The following is a 25,831-nucleotide window of genomic DNA, read 5'->3' as shown; positions in this document are numbered from 1 at the left end:
CTGCACTGGGTGGGGGGGACAGCCTGGACGGACAACAGAACAGTAGCAACATAGAAAATCTTCAACTTTTTATTCACTAAGCCAAGTCCAGTGATGAAACTCTTGACAAGTTGTCCACACCACCAGCGTTTAAAGAAGGGTTCTTGTTTCAGACAGGAACTTCCTTCCTCACAGCTGGAAAAGCACAAATGGGAATTGATAGAGCAAGAGTACCACTAGAAGTTTTGTCCTTCAATGTATTTCAGAGCATCTATTGTGCAAAATGTGTTGCATCTGTGCCTGAAAAGCAAATATTTATAATATGTTTTTTTTTTATTGTCATGGTAAGAGTTCTACAAAAATAGCTGTGATTTCAATATGCTTATGCAGCAGAGTCTGAAGTTTAACTTATCTCTGAAAATAGGAAATTGCTGTTCATAAATGTCAAAATTATGGGGACTTTCTTTTCTCCTACATAGTGCATTTTTAAACTTTTTTATTGTGTAGATAGTGGCAAGGGTAATACACATAGACATCTAAGGAATTCCTGGTCTCTGCCTTCTTTAAGAACTTTAGGGCTTTATAGTAATTATACAAGAACATTAGAATTGGTGGTAGAGCAAAAGCTTGTGTATTGTCTCTGCAGCGTACACTTGGGCATGTTGCTCTTCAGTTTAGGAAGCCGTGGCTATTTGATAAACAGATTATTAGAGTAGCATCTGTCACCTTGTAATCCAAAATCGTTTTCTGAACTCTGATTCTTCACGTGACACGTTTGTGTTTCCAGCTCTGGTCACCCGTGCAGTCGTTACAAACAATGCCCTGAAGAAGGTGGCCAGCACAGCAGGGCCTCTGTCAGCTCTGGCGTGGGGAGTGGTGGGGTGTCTCTGAGCAGTGTGTGACTGGGCATCGTGTCCTGGGGAACACAGAGCTGCCTCAGCAAAGCAGCACTGCCACGGGCGAGGAGGGACCAGGGGGGAGTGATGAGGCAGTGGAAAAATGCAAGCAGAGGAGAAGGAAGGGAGCGAGCGAAGTAATAAAGGACACTCATTCCCTTCTTAAAATCTACAAAGCCTATTGCAGCTGTGGCAGGGACGCTGGGAGTGTGGCAGCAGTGTTCACTCAAAGCCAGCATTGTGTGCCCAAGGTGCTGCTTCTCTCCAGGGCAGGAAAACTGCAAGTCATGAGCTGCATCTTTGCTTCAGCAGCAGCAAGACAGAACAGCAGCTGCCAGATGCATGTTGCTATTTCTGTGCATGCTGCTGACACAGGGGAAGTTATGGTTTATTTACTGGGAGCTGCTTCATCTCTCTCTGTACTCATCTTCCCAAGCACAGGAATGAGCGTGGCAGTGTTTGCCCCCTGCTCCTGGAAGCAGAGCTCATAGTCTGTCACCGGGCACTGTCCGACTTCTGCTAATTGAGGCTGCACTCCTTGCTCCTCTGAAAGAGCTTGTTCTGCCTGCCCGTCGAGTTTGTCCCAGAAACTGCTTATTTGTGCTAAAAAGAGAGAAGGCAAGGCCAGCTTCTTCAGCTGATTTTGCTTTTGATTCTGAAATCGAGATGTTATGTAGAAGCTCTTGTGTATATACTGAGTATATATACTTAGAAGGTAATGACCTTTTATTTCTCAGATTAGTCATTACTGTGATTCAAATTGTTTGTTGGGAACACAGAGTTCCTAAGGCTTATTTTAGCTGATCCACTGTTTCTGTCTGCCCATGTAGTCTGGCTCTTCACTGAAAAAAAAAATTATAAAAATAGAAGTATATGCTTTTAAAACCATCCAGTCCTAGTGTGTTATAAATTCTGCAAGTCACTGTCGCCTTTCCTTCTGAGTGCCAACTCTGTCTGATTTGGGCAGCGATGGCATCTATGTCATTTGGGGGCTTCCACTGCTCTTACACAGGTGAATCTGAATAGATGTTCCTGTAGTAAGCTGAGCATGGTACCAGTGCCCACCTTTTCAGGATTTTCAGTCCATCAGAGTTATGATAAATAAAATATACCTTCATTACTGAAGTCAGCAGGTACATCTATTGTACAGAGAACATGATCTGGGTAAGGTGAGCACTTACTGGACCAGTTTTTGTGACTGGACCCATATTCAAAGGTCATCCTGTAAGCCAGTGAATTAAAAATGGTGCCTACTCTTTGCAAAAAGTGCTTAAATAAATCATTACTTCTTTACTGAATAATACTAATCAAATGTACTAATTAAATAATTGTGGAAAACTATGCTCTAAGCAGAGCCCGAGTCAGGGTTAATAATACTACTTCTGTGTATCACAAAGTGTTTAGTCCTTATTTAAAGGTGTATCCTGATCCACTCAGACAATCTCATAAACCTTTGCTGAAAGTAGGTGTCTGAAAATCCACATTTTCTTCTGATGCTGTGTTAGTTCAGGCTGTACCTGTGAGACAGCTTTATCAAATGTACCTACTGAGCCATCTTTGCCTGTTGCCCTTTTCCCTGCAAAGCCATTTGGTTGCTCTCCATGTTTCTCATCATTATCAGAGGCCTCACATCTTTCCTGATTTTCATGGTCTGTCGCTTACTCAACAGGTTTCCCATTTTCCCTCCACAACTGGCTTTTCAGCCCAAGGAACTGAGGATTGGGTTTCCCCCTGTGCGAGTGAACACAAAGGCGTAGCTTTCCTGGCTTCCATCTCACTCATTATTGCTCAGGATGGACAGTTCTGGACTGCTTTCTGACTAGGCTCCTCATCAAGTAAAATATCAAACAAGGTGGATGTTACACAGCGTTGCCTTTTGTGGGTCTCCCTGTATTGTGAAGGATTTCAGAGCTTGTTAGTCAGAGCCTGAATCTCCAGTGGCAGCTGTAATCCCACTGCTTTACAACATGTGCAACTTGAAATCAAACAGTGGAGACAAATTATAAAACAGGACCAAATTTGACACAAAAACTCCACATTTACTTGGGAAACAGTATTCTAAAAACGTCCCGGTCAGGATACTGTGTGGTTCTCCTCACCCTTGTGTCAGTCTAATCTTCCTTGCTGTTAGGTTACACTTCTGCTCATTTATTTTAAACCTTTCTCAGAAAGGCCTTGTCCGACCTGCCAACCATCATCATCTCTAAGAAAGAGGCAGGTTCCACAGTCAAAGTCCCTGGTGGGGCAAGCACAGAGTAATTGTATTCTGCTTTACACCAGTAACTGTGGCTGGGCAAACAGAGATATACCCAGTGGCAAATGAGTAATCCTTTTCAGAGGTATCAATTTTCAGAGCTTTGGCTGCCTGAAATGAAATATCTCTTAGTATGTTTACCATTACCCATCCAGATTCATCAGGCTGTATTGATTAAATTTTTGCACTGTAAAAATACCATTTTGAACCACAACGAAATCGATAAAGGGTGAGGGGTTTTATATATACAAATTGGATTTGGATCAAGAAGAAAATACTCTTCATCAGATGAAAAATAAAGCTAGGGGGGAAAGTGTGATAAAAGATCTAAGAAGGGGAAAAAGTTTCTCTTGTCTTTTCCACCGCTTCTGCTGTATTTGCCCTTTGGACCTTTCTGTCTGTCCAGTGATTCTTTTTCTACACAAATTTTCGAGCAAATTGCTGCTCCCAGTTTAGAAAAGTACTTCCAAATGGGTGTAGCAGAAGCTATGTCACAGGGTTTTTTTTTAAATGCCATTACATTCATATATTTTGAGATACACAATAGTGTTAATGGCAGCCTTCCGACTAGAAGTCAGAAGAGCTATTTATAGAGTACTTAATGTATCAGGAAAAAGTTCAATGAGATGATGGGGCTATTTGCAGACGGCAATTAAAACTGCCACTAGATTGATGGTGAAACGTTCTGAGTAACAAACAGTGAGGATATGGCGTTTTAGTTCCAGTGGTTTTGTTTTATGTGTTGTGGCCTGTGGTGAGCAGATAAGAAAGGTGGTTAGGTGTCTGTGAGGCAACGTGTCAGCAAGGATTTCTGCACAAAGCCTACTGCAGAAACGTTTGAACCGAAACAATGTTTGGATATCAGAGAAGTTTTGAAGAAATTTTGCCTCTGGTAAAAATAGTTGATCGTTGTGCATTAATTATGTTTGAATTATCCCAAATAATAATAAGTCAGGGCTGTGTGAAGTTTAGATTACCCTGCTTGGTTCTCAAGACAGTGACCGTTCAATAGTACTTTTCGACAACTCTCATCTCTCTGAGGAAGACCCAACCTCCTGAAGTACCTCATTGCTTCCTGGTAGAACACCTCCTGGAATAACACAGTTCATAACATGAAAACTGCCAGGATCAAACAGTTATTCAGTTAGAGTGATTTTTAGCAGTGCTATTTTTCAGTTGCCAGTGAAACCACCCAAAAGCTTTTGGGCCACCAAGTCCCCCTGGGTGCAAAAGCAGATCCTTTGGAAATTACTATGGAAAATATTTTGGATGTATATGTGAGAACAAATTCAATGGAACAGGTTTTCACTCTTCATGTAATTAACTTAAAGTGTTACTCTGAATTTCTTCACACAAATAAGCACTCAAACTTGATTGTGGTATTGTGAGATGACCTTCAATATGTTTTGTTGTCAGATGTAAGCATGTGATGCATGGAGAGAAGGACAAGAGGTATTGCAGCAGGAGAAATGCAGATTGGGAGAACATTTGTGAAGGTACTCTGGAGGTGGTATAGATTACCTAGTCCTGTTGTGGGTTCTCTTTTGCTGGGAGCTTTTGAGATGACAGGTATGGTTTCATTTGGAAGAAGGAAGAATAGATAAACATGAAGACCTTTGCACCTCTATTTTTTATAAATCTCCATTAAAATAGGTACACTGGGCTGTGCATAGACATGTGTCAGAACTGTGCTGTTTCAGTATTCTGGCAGTAGAGGCTTTTTTTTTTTTTGCCAAACACTTGTCAGTCATTCAGTGATGATCTATCAGATTGATTTTTTTGTTTGTTTGTATTATATCAAATTTCACATGAAGTTCTGTGCCATTTTCCACTCGAATATTGTCTGGTGGTGTGAAGGACAGGGAGAAGACATAGCAGTAGTTGTTGGGGAATGCACCTTTGCTGCCTCTTCCATTTATGCTTGCCAGAGGAAACACATTCACAAAACCTGATAGTTGACAGCCAAAGACTTCAAAATTCATGTTTTGCAGACACTTCCAAGTCCCTTTGGTTTCCAGCTCAGGCTTGAAGAGCAGGTGTCACCAAGTACTGGCATGGCCCATGTGATACTTCCCTGTTGCCTCAGTAGAACTGTCCCTGGTTTGACAGTTTATTGGCATAGCTGTGGTTGGCTAACTGATACACTCTGACACTGTTGGAGAAACCTAGGACTAGATGCAGTTATCAGATCAAGATTGCCAAAAGAGTTCATTTTCATTGGGGAAAACAGCATAAGCTGTACCATAAAAGCAACATCTCTTCTGGTACAGATAAATAAAACTCAGTGTCTACATTAAACCTCTCTAGTGACTCTCTCAGGTCACCTTCTCTAGTGGGGACAACTTCCCATTGGGTTTCAAACTAAAAAAAAATCCAAAACCCCAAACTCCTAAAGCTTTAGATTTTTGAACTTTTTAGTGGTGTAAAAAATTTATATTAATCAAGTCGGCCACTGAAAATGAAAGCCAGAACAGAGTTGTCTCCAGGACACAGTGGGAAGGTAATTTAAAAAGCTCAGGAACATTGTTGAAATTATCGTGCAAGCTTATTAAATGCAATGTATATTTAAATTGAAAAAACTTTCTTTATTAGGCCTAGATAGGTGATTTTTTACTGCCTCCAGCAGTTAAGCTTATTGGGTGAAAGTCAGGATAGATTAATTTCTAATCTTTATGGAAAACCACTTATTAAAAAATGGATAGCAAAATTATGAGTACGATACTTGAGGTTTAGACTGGCTGTAGAACAGGACTCACCACTGAATGTGAGGAAAAGTAAAATGAAAGTGTTTTCACAGTATTTGGGCACTTTTGTTTATATATAGTTTTGTATTCTTAGCATGATTTTCTATGAGTTATTTCTGAAACATGTCAAATTAACATTAAAATCTTCCTTTATCATTACAAATTATAAAATATTTAGCTTTAATTTCCCTTTTCATATCACATAAGTAGAAACTTATTATAAAACACATTTGAAAGAACTCATTGTTGACTTAGATAATTAAAATGAAGAGTGTGGAGTGAATTTTTAATGCTTTTTAGATTAGCTCAGGAATGATCTACATACTTGTCTCCTTCTCAAGAATATGTACAAATAATGCTTCACAGCTCACATTTGCCTTCTTCCAAGAAAATTAATGAGCATTCAGAATTCAGGACATGTCGGTAAAAATTCTAGACTGAGCTGAACATTTTTTTGAGTCTCTTACTCATTAATTGGTGTAAGACTAAGGAGTCTGAATTTTAGATTTGATAAAGACTCTGTTTCATGGAAGTTTATAAGGACCTGCAGGGGTCAGCTGAGGGCAGCTCCCAGGCATTCGCCAGCACGTTGCTTGCAGTGACTTTGCACAGCTGAGCTTTTTTTAAATAAAGAAATTAACTTTCCAGCCTGACACTTAGAGAACCTTGTTTTGATTGCAGAGTGTACAGGTACAAAAATGAAGCAGGGCAATGAATTATTGTCAATTAGGGTTGGTTTTGTAGGAGCCATGAAAATTCCCAGCTCCTGAGGATCTGCTCTGTTAGCCACAGATCAGCCTTCAGCCCACCACGCTCCACAAGATCTGCCTGGAGCTCAGGCAGGCGAGCTGGGCAGGTGAATAACCTTCTAAATAGGAAAAAGATGGGTTTTATGTAAGCCTACAAGGCTAAACACCAACACGGCTGAGGGACTTACACAACTGAGGGATTTAAAAAATGGTGTGTGTCGCACTGTCCTTTGTGAGAATGACTGACAGCTGATGTAGCAGCATAACTGAAAGCTTGTGCTGCAATATCCCCGAGCAGACTCATCCAAACTGTACCTCTTGTCAGCTGCCTCCCTTCCTGCCTTCCACAAGTCACCTCCCCCTTGCTCTTATCCTTTGCAGTCAGACAATGGCACAGCTTGTGGCCCCTCAGGAGGACAGTCCGCCGTCCAGGCTGTGATCTGCATCTCCTCCCTTGTCCTGTCCGTGTTGCTCCTTTCATCCCTCAGTGGGCTGATTTAGCTCAGTATTAACCCAGGAAGTTAAAGTGAATAACTGTCTCCCAGTTTGATGATCTGAATCAGCTCACCTCAGTTCCAGGTGTTAAGCTCCAGGCAGAGCCAGGAGGTGGATGGAGAAGAGTGTGAGTGGAACGGCTGTTTCAGTCAGAGGAGACATCTTTGGCTCTCTCACCTGCTGACCCCACCCACAGCTCAAAGCCTTTGCCCCACCGTACTGGCCCTGTGTGGAGCACCCACTGCATTTTGGGGTGCTTCTGACTCCTGTAGGACCAGCTGCTATGGAAGGAGGGAGATACTCCATTGAACGGTGTCTGACTTTCTGTCTGACTTCAGTGCTGTCTGAATTTTTACCACATCAGCTTTGTTTGAAGCTATTTGCCTATTTCAGGTTATTGTATTGCATTGTTTCCCATTCCATCTGGTCACTGTCCACTCATTCAAGTATCTCATTTTGTCTGGTCTGCTATAGAAATCCTGTCTCTTGATACAAGTAATGTGCCTCTGTGCTATGTTGATATTTCCATAGTTTTTATCTACCGGAGGAGCTAAGAAATTCTTTTGCATTTAGAAACAGGACACCCTGAACTTGCAATGTTTTTATTTTAATCATAGTTGCTTGAATTAGCTGTGGATTAAAGCTGGAAGTACTACCACAGCATTAGTAGGCTGACGTTAGGCTTGATTTCCCTTGCTTTCCCTAAGAAGTCTGTGGAGAATCTTGGATTTGCTTGGCAGAAGAATACATTATCGCAGTAAATGGCATTTCTGAAGCCTCATATTAACTCACTAAAACCAAATTTAAGTCTCAAGATTGGCCTTGGTGACCATAAAGCTGACGTGGGCTGAGCAGCAGGACAAGTAGGGTAGCTGAGGAAAGTGGCTGGTCCAAACGGAGAAAGCAGGTTTCCTTACAGCTACTGCTTACAGAATTGGTTTGGATTTGCAGTGAGGAACTTTTAGACTAAATATTTTAGGGAAAAAAAATGCATAATAAGAAGAAAAGGCAAGAGTTAGACATTTGTTTGCCAGAAAGGCTTGACATGCTGGTTTTGTAACACGTTTTACTCAGGTACTGGTATCTGGTTGCTGTGCCCTGGCTTGCTGGCAGAAATGGGGTGTGAAAACCGAATAACTGGGCGCAGGACAACTAACCTGACATTTCCTATCACACAGAGCTAGTCTGGGGTCCAGAGCTTGTGCCACTGTGTTGTCTTTCCAAGACAGTGTGCTGGGGTAGAGGAAGCCACTGTATTCCAGTAGGCAAAAAAATAAAGAAAAATTTGTTTGGCTGTGTATGATCTTATGTGGAGAATAAAATAAAAAGAAGGAGCCTTGTGAGTGAAGACTTTATACTCACTGGCCTAGGATATTTTTTTAGTGAGATGGGAAATCTTTGATCTCTACTACATTAATCTGATTGGATTTAGGAGTTTAAACAGCATTTAAACATTTCATTCCTTCTGTGAAACGTGGGGAAAACAATGAAAAACTTCAACTGTAATAAGTGCCATTTAATTCTGGGGTTGTGAGACAGGAATACATACAAGATCTGTGGCCCTGTGGTAGGGAAGTGCCTGCATTGCCTTCTGCTCCATGCTGCTCTTCCTTTGTTTCATTTGGAAGATGACTTTGTCGTGATTAGACTCTGCTGGTTGGACAGAGAGAGGAGAGGCAGGCGTGCATGCCGTGCCTGGGAATGTGACCTGGTTCTGTGGTTTATTTACAGACAGAGAAGTGGTGGGAGCTGCTGGAGCTGCTGACACGATCAGAAGCTCTGTGTGTCCCTTTGTTTCCCCACTTGAGTCACGCCAGTCTGCACTGCCACTTCTGTACACTGATGCCTACAATATTCCCTGAGGGTTTGGCATCAGTTAAAGTAAGCCCGTCCCACAACTGCAGAACACTCAATCCAGAAGGGTCAAAGCCCATCTATTTCACTTACCCCAGCACAGTGTAAGCTACAGTATATTTCTTAAAATCCTCTTAACAGTCTTTGCCACTTATAGTAAAATACCAAAAGCAGCAATTATAATGAACTGGAGGGAGATCAGGAGAGATCAAAAGCATCCCTCTAGCAGCTTAAATCCTTCAAGTAGCAGGTAATTTGTTAGATTGAATACTCAGGAGTTAGCCCATGCCCCAAGCTATAAAGATAGGTTAAAATAATACCAGTGGTCTTTTGTCAGTCTGGCCTGGGGGGTGATTCTTTTGTGATCCCAGATCTGGTGGGATCACTTCATTTCCTGATCATAGGAGCAAGTGGTTGGGCGACTTCAGTGCAAATGAACTAAAGGAGCCAGTTCCCACCATAGCCCTCCGAGCAGTCTCCCAGCTTTCCAAGGCAAAAACAAGAAACAAAACAAAAGAGCCAAGCCAAATTATGGAGCAAAGGGGAAGAAATTCATCCCAGCACCTGCAGGCAGGCAGTCCAAGGCATGACACATTAGGTAAATACACCATCAGCAGGCAGCAATCCAGTCTTTCTAAGGGATAATGCCCCAGGCTGCACACAGGTTTTTTTTTGAATATAGCAGAGCAGTCCCTTTCCTTGTCTTGCATACTCTTTTGCAGGAATATCATCAGATAATTCTGTTTATCTTGTAGTCCAATGTAACACAAGTTATATTATGTTAATTATAACACAAGTTATATTAATTATTTTTTATGGAGCTGATTTGGACTTCCTCAGAAGAGTACTCGACAGTAGCTTTTACTGAATTTTATCTTATGTTCTTTGCCATGCCTTCTGCTTCTAGAAGTGATTCTGAGTTTGACCATGCTCTTCCAGTTTGTCACTCACCAATATTTTTGATTGCACTCTGTGCCCTCACCCCAAAAACATTATTACCAAAAATAAGGGCTAGGCTCTAACTCAAGACAGAGCCCAGAATGTCTGTGATGTCACTGTGCAGCTCCCTTTCTGTGCTGCTTTTTTCTTTCTGTTAAAATGTGTGGAATTGATAAGATTTCAATCTAAACTTTAAAAACTTTGCTTAGTATATACAGTGACAGCATTTGTCACTACAGTAGTGTTTATATACAATAGTTCCAAGATATAAACGATCATTGTTTAAAATATGTCAAGGGAAAAATCTTCCCACAACTAAATATGTAACACTGACATTTGAAATCAGATCAGACACAATTATTTGGCTCACACTTGTAGTGCTATCAGCTGCTTTCTGAGAGGAAGGAGGAGGAAACATTTCTCTGGCAGGTTAATTGCAAAATAACAAGCAAATTCTGTCTCTTGACACTAGTTGTTCTAAATAAATTCAAACTACATAGAACCTTTTTATAATGAAGCCATTCTTTTCACAGAACAACTTTGGTCTAAGTGGAGGTAGAATTGCAATTGGCATATTGTGATGTATTGCAACAACTCAGGACTTTCATTCCACTTCACAATAAGTGGTGTTCTACAGTGCCCAGGTAGAGAAATTGTTCTGAGTGTAGTGAAGGAGGTACTCCTGTCTTCCTGAAACAGTTTTTCTTGTTTCTTAGCAGTTGACTCATGGAAAGGCAGGAAGAAAAAACAAGTTTTAAACCTTGAAAGCCATTTTAGAACTAGCCAGATCTGCATGTCAGGTAATATTGTACTGTCAGAGTGGGCTGCTTGCTCTTCTTCTTTCTCACTGTTACCTTTCTGGTGGCTCTTCTATTGTAAGTGAAGGCCATTTTGCCATCTCTACAAGTGTCTGAATATCTCAAAACCTTTTGATTTTATGTCTTTAATGTGCCACTTCATCTTTTCATTCAGCTCACTTGCAATATTTGAGTTTATAATCTATTTCAGAACTGAGCCAGTGGGACCTGGGAACAGACATGGCAAGCTGTTATGAAAGGCCTCAGCTGAAACTAGTCAAAAGAGGTGGAACTGGTAGTGTCATTGTTTGTATTAGACCCGACGTCCTACCATATGCAACACCATCATTTTTGCAGTCCATACCCCAAAAAAATAGATGATCTTGCAAGTAACTGCTAAAGAAGGTATCAGCCAGATTGTGTAAGGTCTGTACTGGGTGATGAAATCCCATATTTGATCCAACCGATGAGTGATAATAGTGTAGAGGAGATAGAATGTACTATCAGTTCTGATTCTGTTTGCAGTAGGAGATTGCTGTTTGAGATGATGTATGTTTGTAACCCTGTGCAGAGCTGTGTACCCTGGACTGTGGCAGCCACGGTGTCTGTTCAAGAGGGATTTGCCAGTGTGAAGAAGGTTGGGTGGGACCAACCTGTGAAGAACGTACCTGCCACTCTCACTGTGCTGAGCACGGCCAGTGCAAGGATGGGAAGTGTGAGTGCAGCCCTGGATGGGAAGGGGACCACTGCACCATTGGTAAGGGGCTTTTCTAGCTCAAGAAATAAAATACATAAAATCTTAAACAGCTAGACAAAAACCTGCCATAGTCATCCGTCTGATTCAAGTCATTTTGGAAAAAGAGAGGCCCAGAGTGAGGCCAAGTGTAGAAAGGTGCCTCTGCTCTGATGGTGCACCCTGCTTCTCCCACAGAACAGCAGCTCAGTGAACCTTCCTCTTCAGAGGAAATAACATTGATCAATTCATTTTTTACTAACAAAAACACACAAAAGATCTACATCTAGGTCCTAAGATATCCTTGTGCTGTGTTAATGTGAGAACTGTGAATCAGGAAGGAAGAAAATGTTTATGGAGTGGAAGGTGTGAGGGGGTGAAGCTATTATCTAGCTTAAGTAATCCCTGCACTAAATCTCATGCCTTTATGACTGAGGTTTTACATATTTTACTTATTACTAGAGGTGATTTTTCTATAGCTGGCTTCTTACAATATACCTGATAAGGTAAAGCTTTCAGATCTTTTTAGAATTCATTACTCTACTATACAAATGAAATAGCTATACTTTTAATTAAATACAGCAGACCTTTGCAAAATCTAATAGTGTTTCTCCCTAAAATGTCCCAAGGCAAGATTATTCATAAACATTTAAATTGTTTATAACAGCAGGATACCTAATTTTCAGAGGTAAGCAGTGAATCCCCTCATGCTTGCTTCCTGAAAAAAAAAAAGTGGAATGTTTTATCTTTATCTTGATCATTTTAAGACGATTCACTCACTGGCTCTAGAATTTACTAAATCAGACTTGCTAGATCAAGAATTAGGTTTGTGAAGGAGGAACGGCCTAATTTTCTAAAGGTTGTGCAGAGCAAATCCAGAAGAGGACCAAAAGAATTTTAAAAATAAAGCTACTGTTCCTGTCATAGGCACTGCCAGGTATGGCCCAAGCTGTCCTCTGCATGCTTGTCATCGATCTGACTGCAGTAAGAGGGAGACAATTTGTGCCTAACCAAGAGGTGGCAAGCCATAAGCAAATGGTGTCTGTATTTTCAGTTGGGTACAGAAGTTCAATCCATCTCAGTTTTGTTCTTTTCTTTTTTAAGCTCACTACTTAGATGCTGTTCGAGGTAAGTTTTTCCTATCAGCATTGCAAAAGAATAATGAAAAGACACAAAAATACTGGGAGTGGAGTGTTGTGCATTACCTGTTGTCGGAGATTCTGTACTGCTAAGTTGCCAGAATAGATAAAACATTTGTTTATGGAGATATAGGTATACGTATACAGAGACAGATTTACAGAATAAAATGCAGTTTTTAACAGATAATGTGCTCAGCTCCCTTTTGAAGTTGTAGCAATGTAAGCATGCTTTATGTGGCCATCTGATGTGCTATGTAAGGCAAATCAGTTTTTTGCTCTCACTAACCATTCCAAAGTAGTGACAGAGCTGAGGACTTGCTCAAAAACCTTTGTGCTGATCCTGTCTTCCATGAGAAAAAAATTTTATTTCTTTTGTCATCTGTGGTAAGTCTCTTTTGATAGAGAAGTACACTTTTTTAGCAGCTGTCTATGCTAGATGGGATAGAGTGCTCTTCAAATCATTTGATCCAGGAGTTAAATTTTATGTTGTTCTGTGTCTGGTGCTGTTCATTTGATTTCTGTGCCTTGCTGCAGGTCTTGCCTTATTCATGTCACCTCAAGTACCTTCCCCAGGTCTGACAGCAGTCCCTCAGCCCCAGCCATGCTGCATGGAGCAGAGAGGCACAGTGCCCCTTGGATTTATTTGGATTTAGATTTATTATTTCATTTCTTCAGAATTAAATAATCATAAGTGTAGGCATTCATTTGATTACATTTATAGTTTTAGAGGATAACAGCAGGGAGCAGCAAAATATAATCACATACAAGAAATGAATTAACTTCAGTGAACTCAAGTGGAAAAACATCCTTGTTACCAGAACAGCTCCCACGCCCTGCCCTTTCCCCCAGCTCCCCAAAAGAGGCAAAAAAAATTGGCTTTTATAGTGTATCTGGTGGTTGCCAACCTCATGCTGTTTTAGAGCAGTAACTTCCAGAATTCCAGTGTGAGAAGAGGGTGCCACCCATCTCCAGCACTTAGGAGCAAGATGGTCAGACTCTGCCATCCCTGTGTTTGCAGCTGTGGTTGATAAACTCTGCCCCGGGTGAGAAGGGGAGAGAGGATGTGTGTGGTGTAACGTTGCCAGGATATGTGCTGCATGCTGGGCTGTAAGTCACAACCTGGCAGACCAGCCATACATTCTCTCACTCCTCCAAAGTCTATTTTGGAACATCGTGGGGCTGCCAAACACATATGCAGACTGAATCCTCTTCTTTCTTAAAAAAAAAAAAATAAACCCACGTATTTCTGATAACGTGGAAGTGTTGATGTTCACTCTCAAGTACAGAAGGGCTTTTAGCTCCTGTATGTCCACTCTGGCAGAAAGAAAGGAGCCCTCCTAGAAGGGGTGCCACTTGCACTGCTGGGCTTATTGCTGAGCATTATTCCTTGTCCTTTGGCTCCACATACGATATGGTGAGGATCTGACAAATGTCTGAGCTGGCACTAAACTATGCAAACAGATGGACATGAGCGTAGACATCCCAGAGACAATTCCTCTCTCACTCTTCTAAGCAAGAGCTCTAGCAGAGAATGTCCAAATTGCTATTGATTCAGAGCTTACAAGTCTATAATCCAGAGGATGCTACAGTCATTGCTCCAGTTTTTATCTAGAATCACAGCCACTAAAGGGCAAGTGTCTGTCATATTTGAATCATCTATAATGTCCAGTTCCACTTCCTTCACGTTGGAAGGAGATGCTTCCTCATTTGTCTTCTGTGGAAGGAGTTGTATTGTAGCATAAATCAAATCAGCTTTTTCTCAGTCAGCTGAGTATGAACAGAACGAAAAGGTCACCTCCACTCCCTGCAATGTGCTGTAGGATTATGTCCACATATGCAGCTTGTCATTTAAACAGTATTTTCCATATATATCTTTGATACAAACATTGATTCTCTATCTACATTCCTTTGTGGTCTGCAACTTATTTTTCAGTAAGCAGAGAAAGAGATGGACATGGCAGACTGTTAAATATCTTCTTATAGGTTTATTTACTTCTCTTCCTGCACACAGAATATTACATACTAAAAAATCCTCATTCCTCCCTGAGAAATTACTTTTGGGCAAGAAAAGGGCGGGAGTAGGATGAGGATTTATCTGGATTTGGCCAAAAATATAGATGGCTTGCAAGAGAGCTGTGAATATTTGAAGGCAGCAAGTATAATTGTATGTGAAAGAATGTTAAAGAATAATTGCAACTGGAAAAGAACAGAAGAAAAACCCTCCATGAAGGCTTCTTTTTCACATTTTCTGTTCTAGATGGCTGCCCAGGTCTCTGTTATGGAAACGGGAGGTGCACTCTTGATCAGAACGGATGGCACTGTGTTTGTCAAGTGGGCTGGAGTGGCTCAGGGTGTAACGTTGTCATGGAAATGGTGTGTGGAGACAACCTGGACAATGATGGAGGTATGATACATCATTCATATCTCTTTGTTTATCTGTCACGTCCTTGATTGTCATTTGAATCTATACTCTTGGTGTATGTTTTTCTTTTTTTAACACAGAATTGTCAGTGTCTGTCCGTTTCCTCAAGACAGTTGTTCCACTGACTTCACCTGAAGCAGAGCAGTGAGGGAACAGCCCCTTGTGCTAGATGTTGCTTAAGGCAGAAGTTATGTATGTGCCATACCCATCACCCCAGTACTTGACTCCTTTCTTTTAAAAAATAAATAAATAAAAGGGTGTAACAAGTAATTTCTTCTCTCCCCTTTCCACTCTACCTCATAACTGTCATCTATCTCAGAAAAGACAGCCAGTGGATACCCAAATGAAAAAAAAAACCTCTGTGCCTGTCAGGATGCATCCAGAGTTTAGTCTTACGTTACTATTCAATGAATACATTTGCAGGCATAAAGCAGACATCAGGAGATGCGTTTTTTACATTCATCTCTTTCTTAATGTTTCCACTGAGTCACAGCACAGTTCTTGGCAATTATCTGGACCTATATTTGAATGATTATTGAGTAAGCTAGTGAAGAAAGTATGCAGAAGTAATTTTTGGAGGTACCCTGTACTTTTGAACCATGGTTCAGTGGTTGAATCAGGCATTTGGCACGAGGTGCTCCCTACCTCAGAACTCTGTACTCTTGATTCATTCTAAAGCTGCATAAGATTTAGTTTCGCTGGGAAAAACATTGTTATTTTGTAAGTCTCTGCCCCCTTTCCAGTAGTTCATTCAAATACATGAGCTAGTGCATATTTTTCAAGAAAAACATCCAGACTCTATTTCAAAACTTGGCAGTAGGAGAAAAGCCACAACGTTCCTCACCAGTTGTTCTCAGAGTTAATTTTCCTGTGTTTTGGGAATACTCATTTACTGGGTAGTGAAGAAAGGACTCTTGCTTTCCTCTCCTTTACTTACTACATCCTTTACAGTGGGCTTGCCCTCATACTTGGAGCTGTGCAGCTTTCTCATTCAGACTGTGAATACATCTGCTTCAAGCACAGTTACAAGTTTTTCCTTAAATTGTACACCGAGCTGTACTGAAATGTGTATTATCTTATTGTCTCACACTTAGCGACCGTCTTGGTGTCGTGGGTGAGATCTCACACCCCACTGTAGTGTGTCATGCCTTAGTACAATGATTGTTTATTTTCATTGATAAATTAAGCTTGATTTAGGGCCAAGAACTGAGGTCACTGTGAGACCTCAATAGAAACATTCTGACTCAGTGATGATTCCTCATTTACAGATATATTTTGAGATCTTCTGATTTTGTATCCTGCGGGCTCTGAGACCATGCTGTCCTTTGGCAAAGGCTGCCTCGTTTCTGAGCCCCATTCAAAATTGCCTTATTCCTCTCTCATCCTTCCTTTTCCACCTTATTTCCAAGACATCAAACCACCATCTTTCTGCCCAGTCCCTCTGCTCTGCTATGCTGGTGTGTCTCCCTGTCACACAGGGTCCCACAGCTGGCATGGTTGCCCCCTGCAAGCTCTCCCATCTGTCTGGTGCTCTCCCCTGCTGTCCGAGGCACTGACTCACTCGCCTGCACTCTTCAATCTGTCCACAAAAACCCTGTTTAGCCTGTAATGTATGTAAAGCATTTTCAGATACCCTCTGTGAACTGGCTCTGTAGAAATTGTCCTGTATTGTGATTTTGGGTGCTTTATATTCTGCAATAACGGTGAGTTATTGAAAGAGTTGGCAGTTTTAACTCTAAATCTCCTTGAATTTGTCAGTTTAAGGCAGGCACTTAACATCATTTCACTACAGGTTTTAAAAGTAATTTTCTTTTTCCTTTTTAATGGCAACATAACATGGACTAGGACAGCTCTGTTGACATTACAATTAGAGATAAGTGCTGAGAGAAATATTTAATTAATCTGACTGCTACAGATGGGCTAAATGTAATTAAGTTTTCTTCACAATCAATTTTATATAAGAAAATTATAACTACATATTAAAACTACTTCTCTTTATATATGAAGTTCATAGGACCTGATTTGGCATAAAGGTAAATTAGAAAAGTCCCCCTATAGTCATTGGAGTCATACCGGTATTACTTTAACATGAAATCAGAACTGATTCCCAGTGTTTCAGGGTTTATACATACACAACATGAAACCCAGCAATGAGGAAGGAGACAAGACATTACCTGTGAAATCCTCTTTGCTGGGACAGGTTATGCCTTAGACTATGAGAATATCACAGTGGTATAACGAGTTGCCATCCATCAAGCTGCATAACTGATTAGGTTCATCAAGGTTAAAGCTGTTAAAGCGTTTGCCTGCAGTTGTGGTGAGTTAAGAGCATACCCTGAGTTGAGTTACAGAAACTCAGCTGACAGGTAGTAACTTCCTAAGCTGTCAGGATGTGATCACATTCAGTCAGTGACACAGAGCCCAAGAGGTCACGCTCTACATCTAGTTTTCCAAATCCTGGTATTCTCACCTAGCAAAGGTTTTGTTCGTTCCAGCTGTGTTTAAATCAAGCATTCATATTTCAGTCCTTCGGAGGCATTTTGTGTTTCAAATTCGTTAGGAGGAGGCCGCAACCAAAGAGCAAAGCTGGAGTGAAGTTGAACACTTACTGTTTCAGACAAACTAATGTCAGGAGTTAGGCAGAGTGATTATTTTGTGTAGCTTCCAGTTGATTTGTTATTCAGTACTTTCAGAGATTGAAAAACAGATTTTTTTGCTATATAAAAATACATTCAAATAGATGGTAGAAACAAAGGTGTTAGGAAATGAACTATTTTATTAGTTCCAACCGTAAGGATGGAATGATGTCATTTATTTGGCCTGAGGAAGTGTGTTGTTGTTTGATCTGTAGCAACAGCACAAAAGCTTTGGGGGGAGGAAGGGTTGGAATGCAGTTTTTAAGGACTGGTGTAAGTAAGCCACAAGCACATTCACAGGCATCCTGGTTCTGCAGATGCTGAAGCACCGAGTTCCCCATCAGTGCAGTATCTGTGCTGGTGAGGTTAAACATGGGGAAATATCTTCCTGATCAGGGAGAGTACTATTTCTTTTAGAGCCCCATTAGTATACACTGCACTTGTACCCTGACTGTACCATAACTGCCTTTCCTATTCCATCTCACAACTCTCCATTTGCTTTTTCCTGTGTGCAGACTTAAGGGCATGTTTACCTGTTCAAATACCACTACAAATATCAGTGGAAAGGTCTCAGCATTATAACAGATGCACCACGGCATGGCTTGCACTCGCTCTGGTGGAGTGCATCTGCAGTCTGTTAGCAGGGTGATGGCCATTCAATAAAGCCAAGAAGTCACACAGCCATCCCTTGCAGAGGGGCCTTCCCCCCAGCATCCCATCATTCCCCATTTCTTATTCTCCTCTCATTGGCACGACTGACATGATTTCATTTTCAGGTTATGTGGCGTGAATCAATCTTGACTGTTTGTTTTTAAGGAAAATACTATTTACTACAAATTTTGAATTCCCTTCCAAATATCCCTGAGTATCCCAAATATCAGTCACTTCAGACAGTTATTGTAGCTTTCTCTAAGCTTTTCCAAGCACAAGAGAATATATGACTCAGCATAGCCTTGGGTTGATAACCAGCGCTGCTAAAATATTGATGTATTTCTGACCCATCCATTGGCATTTTAATAACCTATCCATCACAGAGATATTGAGTCCATATATAAGTAATACGCTATTATTACACAATATAAATAATACTGGTGGGACTGGTTTTCATTGTTGCTGAGCACTGAGGGCTCCCTGGGGATACTTATTGTTCCTGAAGATCATACCCTGATGTATTTGCATTTTCCTGTATGTGGAAGGCTGAATGCCACTGGATAAAACACTCTGCAGCCTTTCCAGAGGCACACTGGTAAGCTTCCAGTGTCCTTATACAAACACCAATGTTCCCAGTTAACAGCCTCTCTGTCTGCTGCATGTATTATGGCTAAAATCTGAGAAGCTGTTTGGATTAATGCATCTGAATAAGCACAAGAGATTCATGATGGTTACTGCTGCTTAGTCTCTTCTGAAGTTACTCTTTGATTCAGGTTGCTTAGATTCCTGGCAACCCTAATTGGACTTAACTGAGCCTGCGGTGAAACAAGTCAGCACAGGCATTGTTTAATGTTTATTTGAAATCTGGAAAAGAAAGCAAGCAAATCTAAGTTGAAGACTCCTGTGGATTCTTTTTTTTTTTTTTTTTTTTTTTTTTTTTTTCACAAATAACAATGCTGTTGAACAATTGATCATGCAAGAGTACTGAAAAGCTCAAATTCTCTAAGTGTTGAGAGTCATGGTGTTAAGTTTTTCAGATTCTACAGTGTAAGGAGTTCAGAGAACAAAATCTGCTTACTGCGAGGAGAAACTTAATGCCCATTTTTAATTCCTGTGAAAATGTTCTAGCTCTCTCAGCTCCATCACTGGGATCAGTACAGAGGGAGCAGGAGAACACTTCCACACAGACCTCTGGGTTGCTCTGCAGCAGTGAAGATGAACGTCGTTGGCATTCCTTATACTAAGTATAGTCTAGTGCTTGGAGAAAATTTGATTTTCATTTCACTGTGCAAGTACACTTATTAGTGTGTGTGTTTAGAACAGGGGTTGAAACTAGATGATCTTTCAGGCCTCTTCCAACCCCACCCATTCTATGAGGTGTGAGTACACCTGCATACATGCATATGCATGAGCAATGGAGGCATCTGCGCCACTTCTTGTAGTGTTCTGGGTTTGGCATTAACCATGAAACTTCAAACCATTTAGAGTTAACATTAGTAGTGTCTTCTTCAGGTGTGACAAAAGCTTGAAGGAGTGAGAACTCTGCTCTTTTAATTAACTTTAAAGCAGAAAAATAGCAATTTTAAGTATTATCACTAACTATTTACATTGTGCTTGCCAGGACCTAATGATAGTGGATGGTTTATGAAATAACTAACCCAGTAACATGGAGGGTAGAGTCTGATGGAATCTGTCATTTTCATAGCCAGTTAATAAAGCATCTCAGTGGTTTAACAGAGAAGAAGCCACTATGAAAATTATTGCATGCTGCCCTGGTGAGCTGGGGAGGCCACCACTGCCAAAATTAGAACTGCTTTGTTCCTTGCTTCCCTAACCAGTGACCTGAGCTGAGGAGGTAACGAAGCTGAGCAGGTAATTTCATCACACTCAGGGCTTTCTTTCCATCATATTAAATAAGAAAAAAATGTATATAAATGTATAAGCAAGAAAATATATTTTCTTTGATGGAAAAACTTTTTATGATTTCATTGACACAGATTCCTGACACAATAAATGTTAGTGTCATTCCTTATAGAAAGCTTCCCAAAAAGATCCCTTCCCCAGCAAGGAAATGGGAAAATCTTGTCCTAACTCCACGAGCTATGGCAATGCAGAAAGGAGTGGTGTGACTGAAAGCAGAGCAACTTGGTTTGGCATGCTCTGCCTTTTCTTTGAGGCCATTAAATTATTTAAGAGTGCTACGAAGTGCTTTTTATCCTCAAGTCGCTCTTTGTGAATTCTATTTTAGCACTAACCTTAAAAATATTTTAATTGTCCAATTTCCTTACAAAAACAAAACCCCCAGTTCGTCATTATCCCTTGTGTACAAAACAGGGTACCTGGAAGATGTGAAACCATGACCTCAGACTCATCATAATGCAAAGCACTTTATTATATAATCTGTAGTGCAGAGTGAAGGTGCCCGGCTGCCTTTTATATAAAATAATTTTAAAATGCTAATAGCAGACCAGAATCATTTACACCTCTGTAACACATTTTTCTCTACATTTATGCTGGGATGCACTTTGGGGTAAATGGCAGAAAAGACTTCAGTGTACGATCTCCCCTGATGTATGAATTACAGTTTCTGCTGTTTATTGCAGTGTTTTCATACTCCTGAATGTTGTCTCCTGAGATTTAAAAGAAATTCTGCTGTTTTCGTACCACAAGGAGTTTTCTTAATAGTTAAAATAGTTTTATAGCTATTTCCTTTTCATATGGTTCCTGATAAGAGAACTTAACTAAAACTGGTTGAGAATTGACGGATGTATTTGTAGCATTTTCAAGCAAATGTGTTTGATGTTATAGTTTATAAACAAGATTTATTTGCTTTTCTGGATTATTCTCCTGGATTAAAAAATCTCATTTCAAATAGGATGAGCTTGTTGCAAATGTTATCCTCACATGCACTTACTAATATGATCTTCCTTATTATAAACCACCTCCATATGGAACTTGTGATTCTGTACCAGTTTGGGTTACCTGGTTCATTTTAATGGGTATCATGCTGAATTATAGTCAGGTTCTTTGGGGATTTAGGTTTGAAGTTTTTTCTTTTAAGTGGTCTAAGTTAAACTGAATTCTTAAATGAGCCTCAAGTGGAGCAAAGATCGTATTTTGGACTAAGAGTTCCTTATTTGCCCCCAAATAGGTGTTTTATTCTTCAGCACAATGCGTGAACAATATTTTTCAGTTTTATCCAAGTTGATTTCTTTTCTAAATTTTGTTTGTTTGGTAAAAAAAGCTAAAAATGGTATTTTTCAGGCAATTCTAGTTGTTAAATATATACCCCCCATGGATATGGAAGCTGCTGACTGAAGCAGAGAAGAATGAAGACTCTATTAAGGAAAGCAAAATATTTGATTGTTGGGGTTTTTTTAATAGCCATTTGTTCTTTAAGCAAATCTTCATATTCTAATACTTCTGTTAGTTTTCACTTCTATCCTTACATAAATGAGAGAATCAGGTCAGCTCAGTTCCCACATCTAATGGCTTGTTGACAAAGAAAAAATTAATCAGAATAACTACTGTGGAATAAATTACTCCAAAACAGCTTCCCCATGTATGCTGTTATCCTGAAATAAGTGTGCCTTTTTTCTGATTAGCACTTACTCTGCCAGACCACTGTTTATCAAGTTTCCCAGAGCAGCCAGGTTGTAGAAATTAGTACCTTTCAGAAAGTACCTTGACTCCTCAAACACGCCTTGTCACTGCCATAACCATTCCACCATCAGAGACCAGCCCCTAGTGGCTACACCCAACCACATCAGAGCCCTCTGCAGGGATCTTCTCCAGTATAAAGCAAAAGCAAGAGATTTTAATTTCTTTAACATCTTTTCAAGCTAGTAGAATTCTTTAATATTTGCAGTCTTGGACAATCTACTAGTAATTTGATGCTTTTCAGTTCACACATTAAGAAAATAGAAATTTTCATTCCTTGAAAAAAAAAAAATACAGAGGAAACAATAAGAGGAGATATTTTTTCCTTGCAGTTCCAAGCCTGCCCGTTAGGTTTCAACTCAACAAGCTCTTTTGTTTTTTCATCAGAGTACAATGAAAAGCCTCTGGTTCATATCCTGAACTCCTCCACCCACTTCTCATGTGGTTTTATTTAGACTGGAAGCCTCTTACTGTTTCAGCTTACTGCTCTCTGAGCAGATTTCAATAGCTTTCTATTTTTTTCTGAATATCAAGTGACTACTGCACTCAAAGTCAATGAACTCAACATTGGCCTTTGAAGTTCTTTCTCCCACCACTGGCAAATGCCTGTTGTCTCCAGGACTGTGGGAATGTGGAAGGAACTCAAAGCATGCACTGACCTGTAGCTATGCCAGCTTGGCTGGATCTGAGGGTCTTAGATTATTGTTGCTAGCTATCTACAGTTGTCCTTAGCTCATTATCCCCAAACTAGCCTGCTCTATCTGATTTCCCAGCTGCAGCAGGACAAACTTGTTAACACTTTTTGCTTAGCCAAGCAATTACCTTGCTCAAGGTCAGGCAAGGATTTTCAGGTTCCAGGAAAGCCTGTTTCATTGCACTTGTTTGTTCTGTAGAAGGCTTTTGCTTTCTTTTCAAAGTGAATATTTTATGTTTTTATTTACTGAGCATTCATAGGGTGCAGTGTGCTCTATTGAGAAAAGAGTGGAGCTGGCTGAGGGCTGGTCTTACACCCATTAAAGTCAATGACAAAACTACAGCAGCTTCCCTGCTAACAGCTTGCCCTGAGGTTGTACCGTTTTCTAGGCACCAAAATGTTGGTATGAACAGAGCATGAGAAGTCAAATCATGAAGTGAAAATATCTGACAGCACGTTGATCCTATAGCATTCTGATTTGAACACAAGGGAAATCCATACAGCGATATGATGACTCCACATTTATTCAGACTGACCTTGTTAAAAATACAGAGAGATGTCTGTGCTGAAGGATGCAATGCCTTAATCTTGCTTTATATGCACTAGGGTGCTTGTCAGTCCAAGCAAGTAAGCAACTGCTAAGTCATAAAATGGATGTTTAAGAAGATAGTTGGGTATTTTGCCATACCTTATTAAATCTGTTTCTGGTTGAGTATGTAATTTAGGCAATTTGGACGTCTAAGCTGCTGATAGAAGCAATTATATGTCAATAGCCCAATTTTAAGTTTTGTTTAGGTCCTTAATTTAGATGCACTTCAGTGCTTCATTTTTCATCATAAGCTTTAGACATTGAAGTAAATGAATTTCACCCACAAGTGTTGTTGCCAGTTTGTCTGTGAAGAAATGCAGATTTTTGAACAAAGTCAGTTATTTCTCTTATTTTTCATACTTGAAAATGGAAGGAGGAGAGGAATAGGTTTATTTTCACTTTCCAAATTTGCTTTCCTGGGACTACCATCCATGGAGAAGACTGTATCTATCCCTGGGATAGAGCCTGCATCAAGGGGTATGTTGGTGTATCACCAACTACAAAAGGAGCGTAGTCATGATTCTACCCTTTTTGGAACATTCTAGTACTGCAACCAATAAATGAAAAGTAAATACCCTGAAACACTAGTAAAGCTATTGTAGGGCTTAAAATGGATGTCAGACAACTGTAACAAATACCTGATCTTACAACTGTAGTGTGGATGCTTGTGAGAGCTAAATGCCATCTTCATTACTCCAGACTGGTTAGCAAGTGTGTGTCCTTCACAGATGTGAACAGACAGCAGTGACAAAGAGCCAACGAAGGACTCTTAGACATACCAGCTGCAGGGTGTGCAACTGGGGGACTAACAAGTATTGTGCAGTGATTTTCCTCTCCTGCCTGTTCTGCAGTGATGACAGTCCTGCTCTTGCCTATTCGTTTCGTTTGTAAGTTCTGTTTCTCATTGCTGTGTGTGTATTTCATGAGGTGATACAGTGTTAATGGCTAGAGAGAAATACCCCTCCTGGACCAGGCGTGTAGGTTAATGCTTTATTGAATTTGAATGTGTCATAATCAGCACGCTTTCCAACTGATTAAATATCTCCTGTGCTCTCCAGTACTAAACTTGATGCTTTATCCTCAGAATTATTCGTTTTCCTGAACTTTCCATTCTCTCCATTTTAGATGGCTTGACAGACTGTGTAGACCCTGACTGCTGTCAGCAAAGCAATTGTTATGCAACTCCTCTCTGCCAGGGTTCACCTGATCCCCTTGACCTTATTCAGCACAGCCAACCGCCTTTCTCTCAGCATCCTCCGAGGCTCTTTTATGATCGAATCAGGTTCCTTATTGGGAAGGAAAGCACTCATGTAATCCCAGGAGATGTCTCATTTGAGAGCAGGTGAGTTTTCTTTCAGATGAAAGACATTTCTGAATATTGAGAACTGCCATGAAATTATTTAGCCAGGAAAAAACCTGGATACCTGAAAATTCTTCACTGGTGATCAAAAAAAGACTTAAAAGGATAACAAAGAAAAACAAAGCAAGCAGAAGGACAAGTTGAATTCATATGCCTTATATTCAGTCACCTATTGGCTCAATAGAATTTGATTGGTATTTGCAGTGTAATAAATCTAACGTGTCACTTACCTGTAATCCAGCTACCTAATTAACAGACTTTATTTTTTCATTTTTCCTACATGTTGATAGACCAGTGTGAAGTTTACTCTTTTGTGCTGTGGGTTACTCTCAAGCTGTCTTGCAAACAGTAGAGTGATGTCTGAGTGTTTGTTGGCTTGCCCTTTAACAGGAAAAGACTTTGCAACAGGAAAGGGGCACTTACTTGCTCAGAAACCTGGTAATACATTTTTTTTTGAGCATTTGAAATATAGGGTCACATAAGTTTTTATGCTATAGTTCACCTGGGAAGCTATAACTTACATGCTGACAAAGAGATCCACAAATCATCCACATCACCTAACTATGCCCTGTCAACTAGGCCTATGCATTAGATAAACCATGTTCCAGTAATAAGGACATAAGAATTTTTTTTATTTTCACAGTATAGTACATAACACTTAGGTTACAACCTCAGCTTCATTCCATAAGCTGTGCACAAGTTCAGTGCACTTCCTCTTTTTGACTTAGTAATTTTTAATGAAGTAAATATATAAACAGAGTCTTTATTGATCAGAAATACCTAAGCATTTAATCACTATTAATAATGTAACAGGATGTTGTAAATATGTGGAGCAATAGGGCATGGAAATGAACTCCATGCAAAGCTCCTGCCTGCCAGCGATGGGTCTCTTGGAGTGTGTCTTGCTGATGAGCAGTGGCACAGCTCCTGGTGGAAGGAGCCTTGGCTGGCTTTGAGCACAGCAGACCATACTGCAGTTTAAACCAGAAGCCACCAGTTGAAGATTTTCCTCCTCAGAATGCCTCGCAGAGAGGTGTTTTCAGAGGGGAGGTGAGCACTCAAGGTGCCCATACAATGTTCTGTGACACTGCAAGTGTTAGCAGCCAGATTGCACATAATCCCATCAGCGTGCTTTCATAGATATAAGGAACTGATCTTTTAAAGCTGTCATTGATGGGATTTAACTTGGATTTAAATGCTTTTTTCTGAGTATTTCATTTCTTTACCTTTATATCTGCCG

At 40.3% G+C, this 25,831-nt stretch overlaps 1 protein-coding gene across 1 annotated transcript in view; it reads left to right on the top strand.

Annotated features, from left to right (window-relative positions):
- Positions 1-25,831, top strand: part of TENM1 (teneurin transmembrane protein 1) — a gene marked incomplete at its 5' end in the record, with an annotated part of 137,927 nt that overhangs the window by 32,374 nt on the left and 79,722 nt on the right. The window contains 3 exons of the mRNA XM_008939684.1: positions 11,279-11,464; positions 14,837-14,983; positions 24,357-24,573. Of these exons, the coding sequence (XP_008937932.1) occupies positions 11,279-11,464; positions 14,837-14,983; positions 24,357-24,573 (550 nt within the window). The remainder of the gene's footprint in view (positions 1-11,278; positions 11,465-14,836; positions 14,984-24,356; positions 24,574-25,831) is intronic.

This window comes from Merops nubicus, unplaced genomic scaffold, assembly GCF_000691845.1.
Source record: "Merops nubicus isolate BGI_N331 unplaced genomic scaffold, ASM69184v1 scaffold21864, whole genome shotgun sequence".
Lineage (NCBI taxonomy): Eukaryota > Metazoa > Chordata > Aves > Coraciiformes > Meropidae > Merops > Merops nubicus.
The sequence above is the reverse complement of the archived record's forward strand: the minus strand, read 5'-3'. Positions and strand labels throughout refer to the sequence as shown.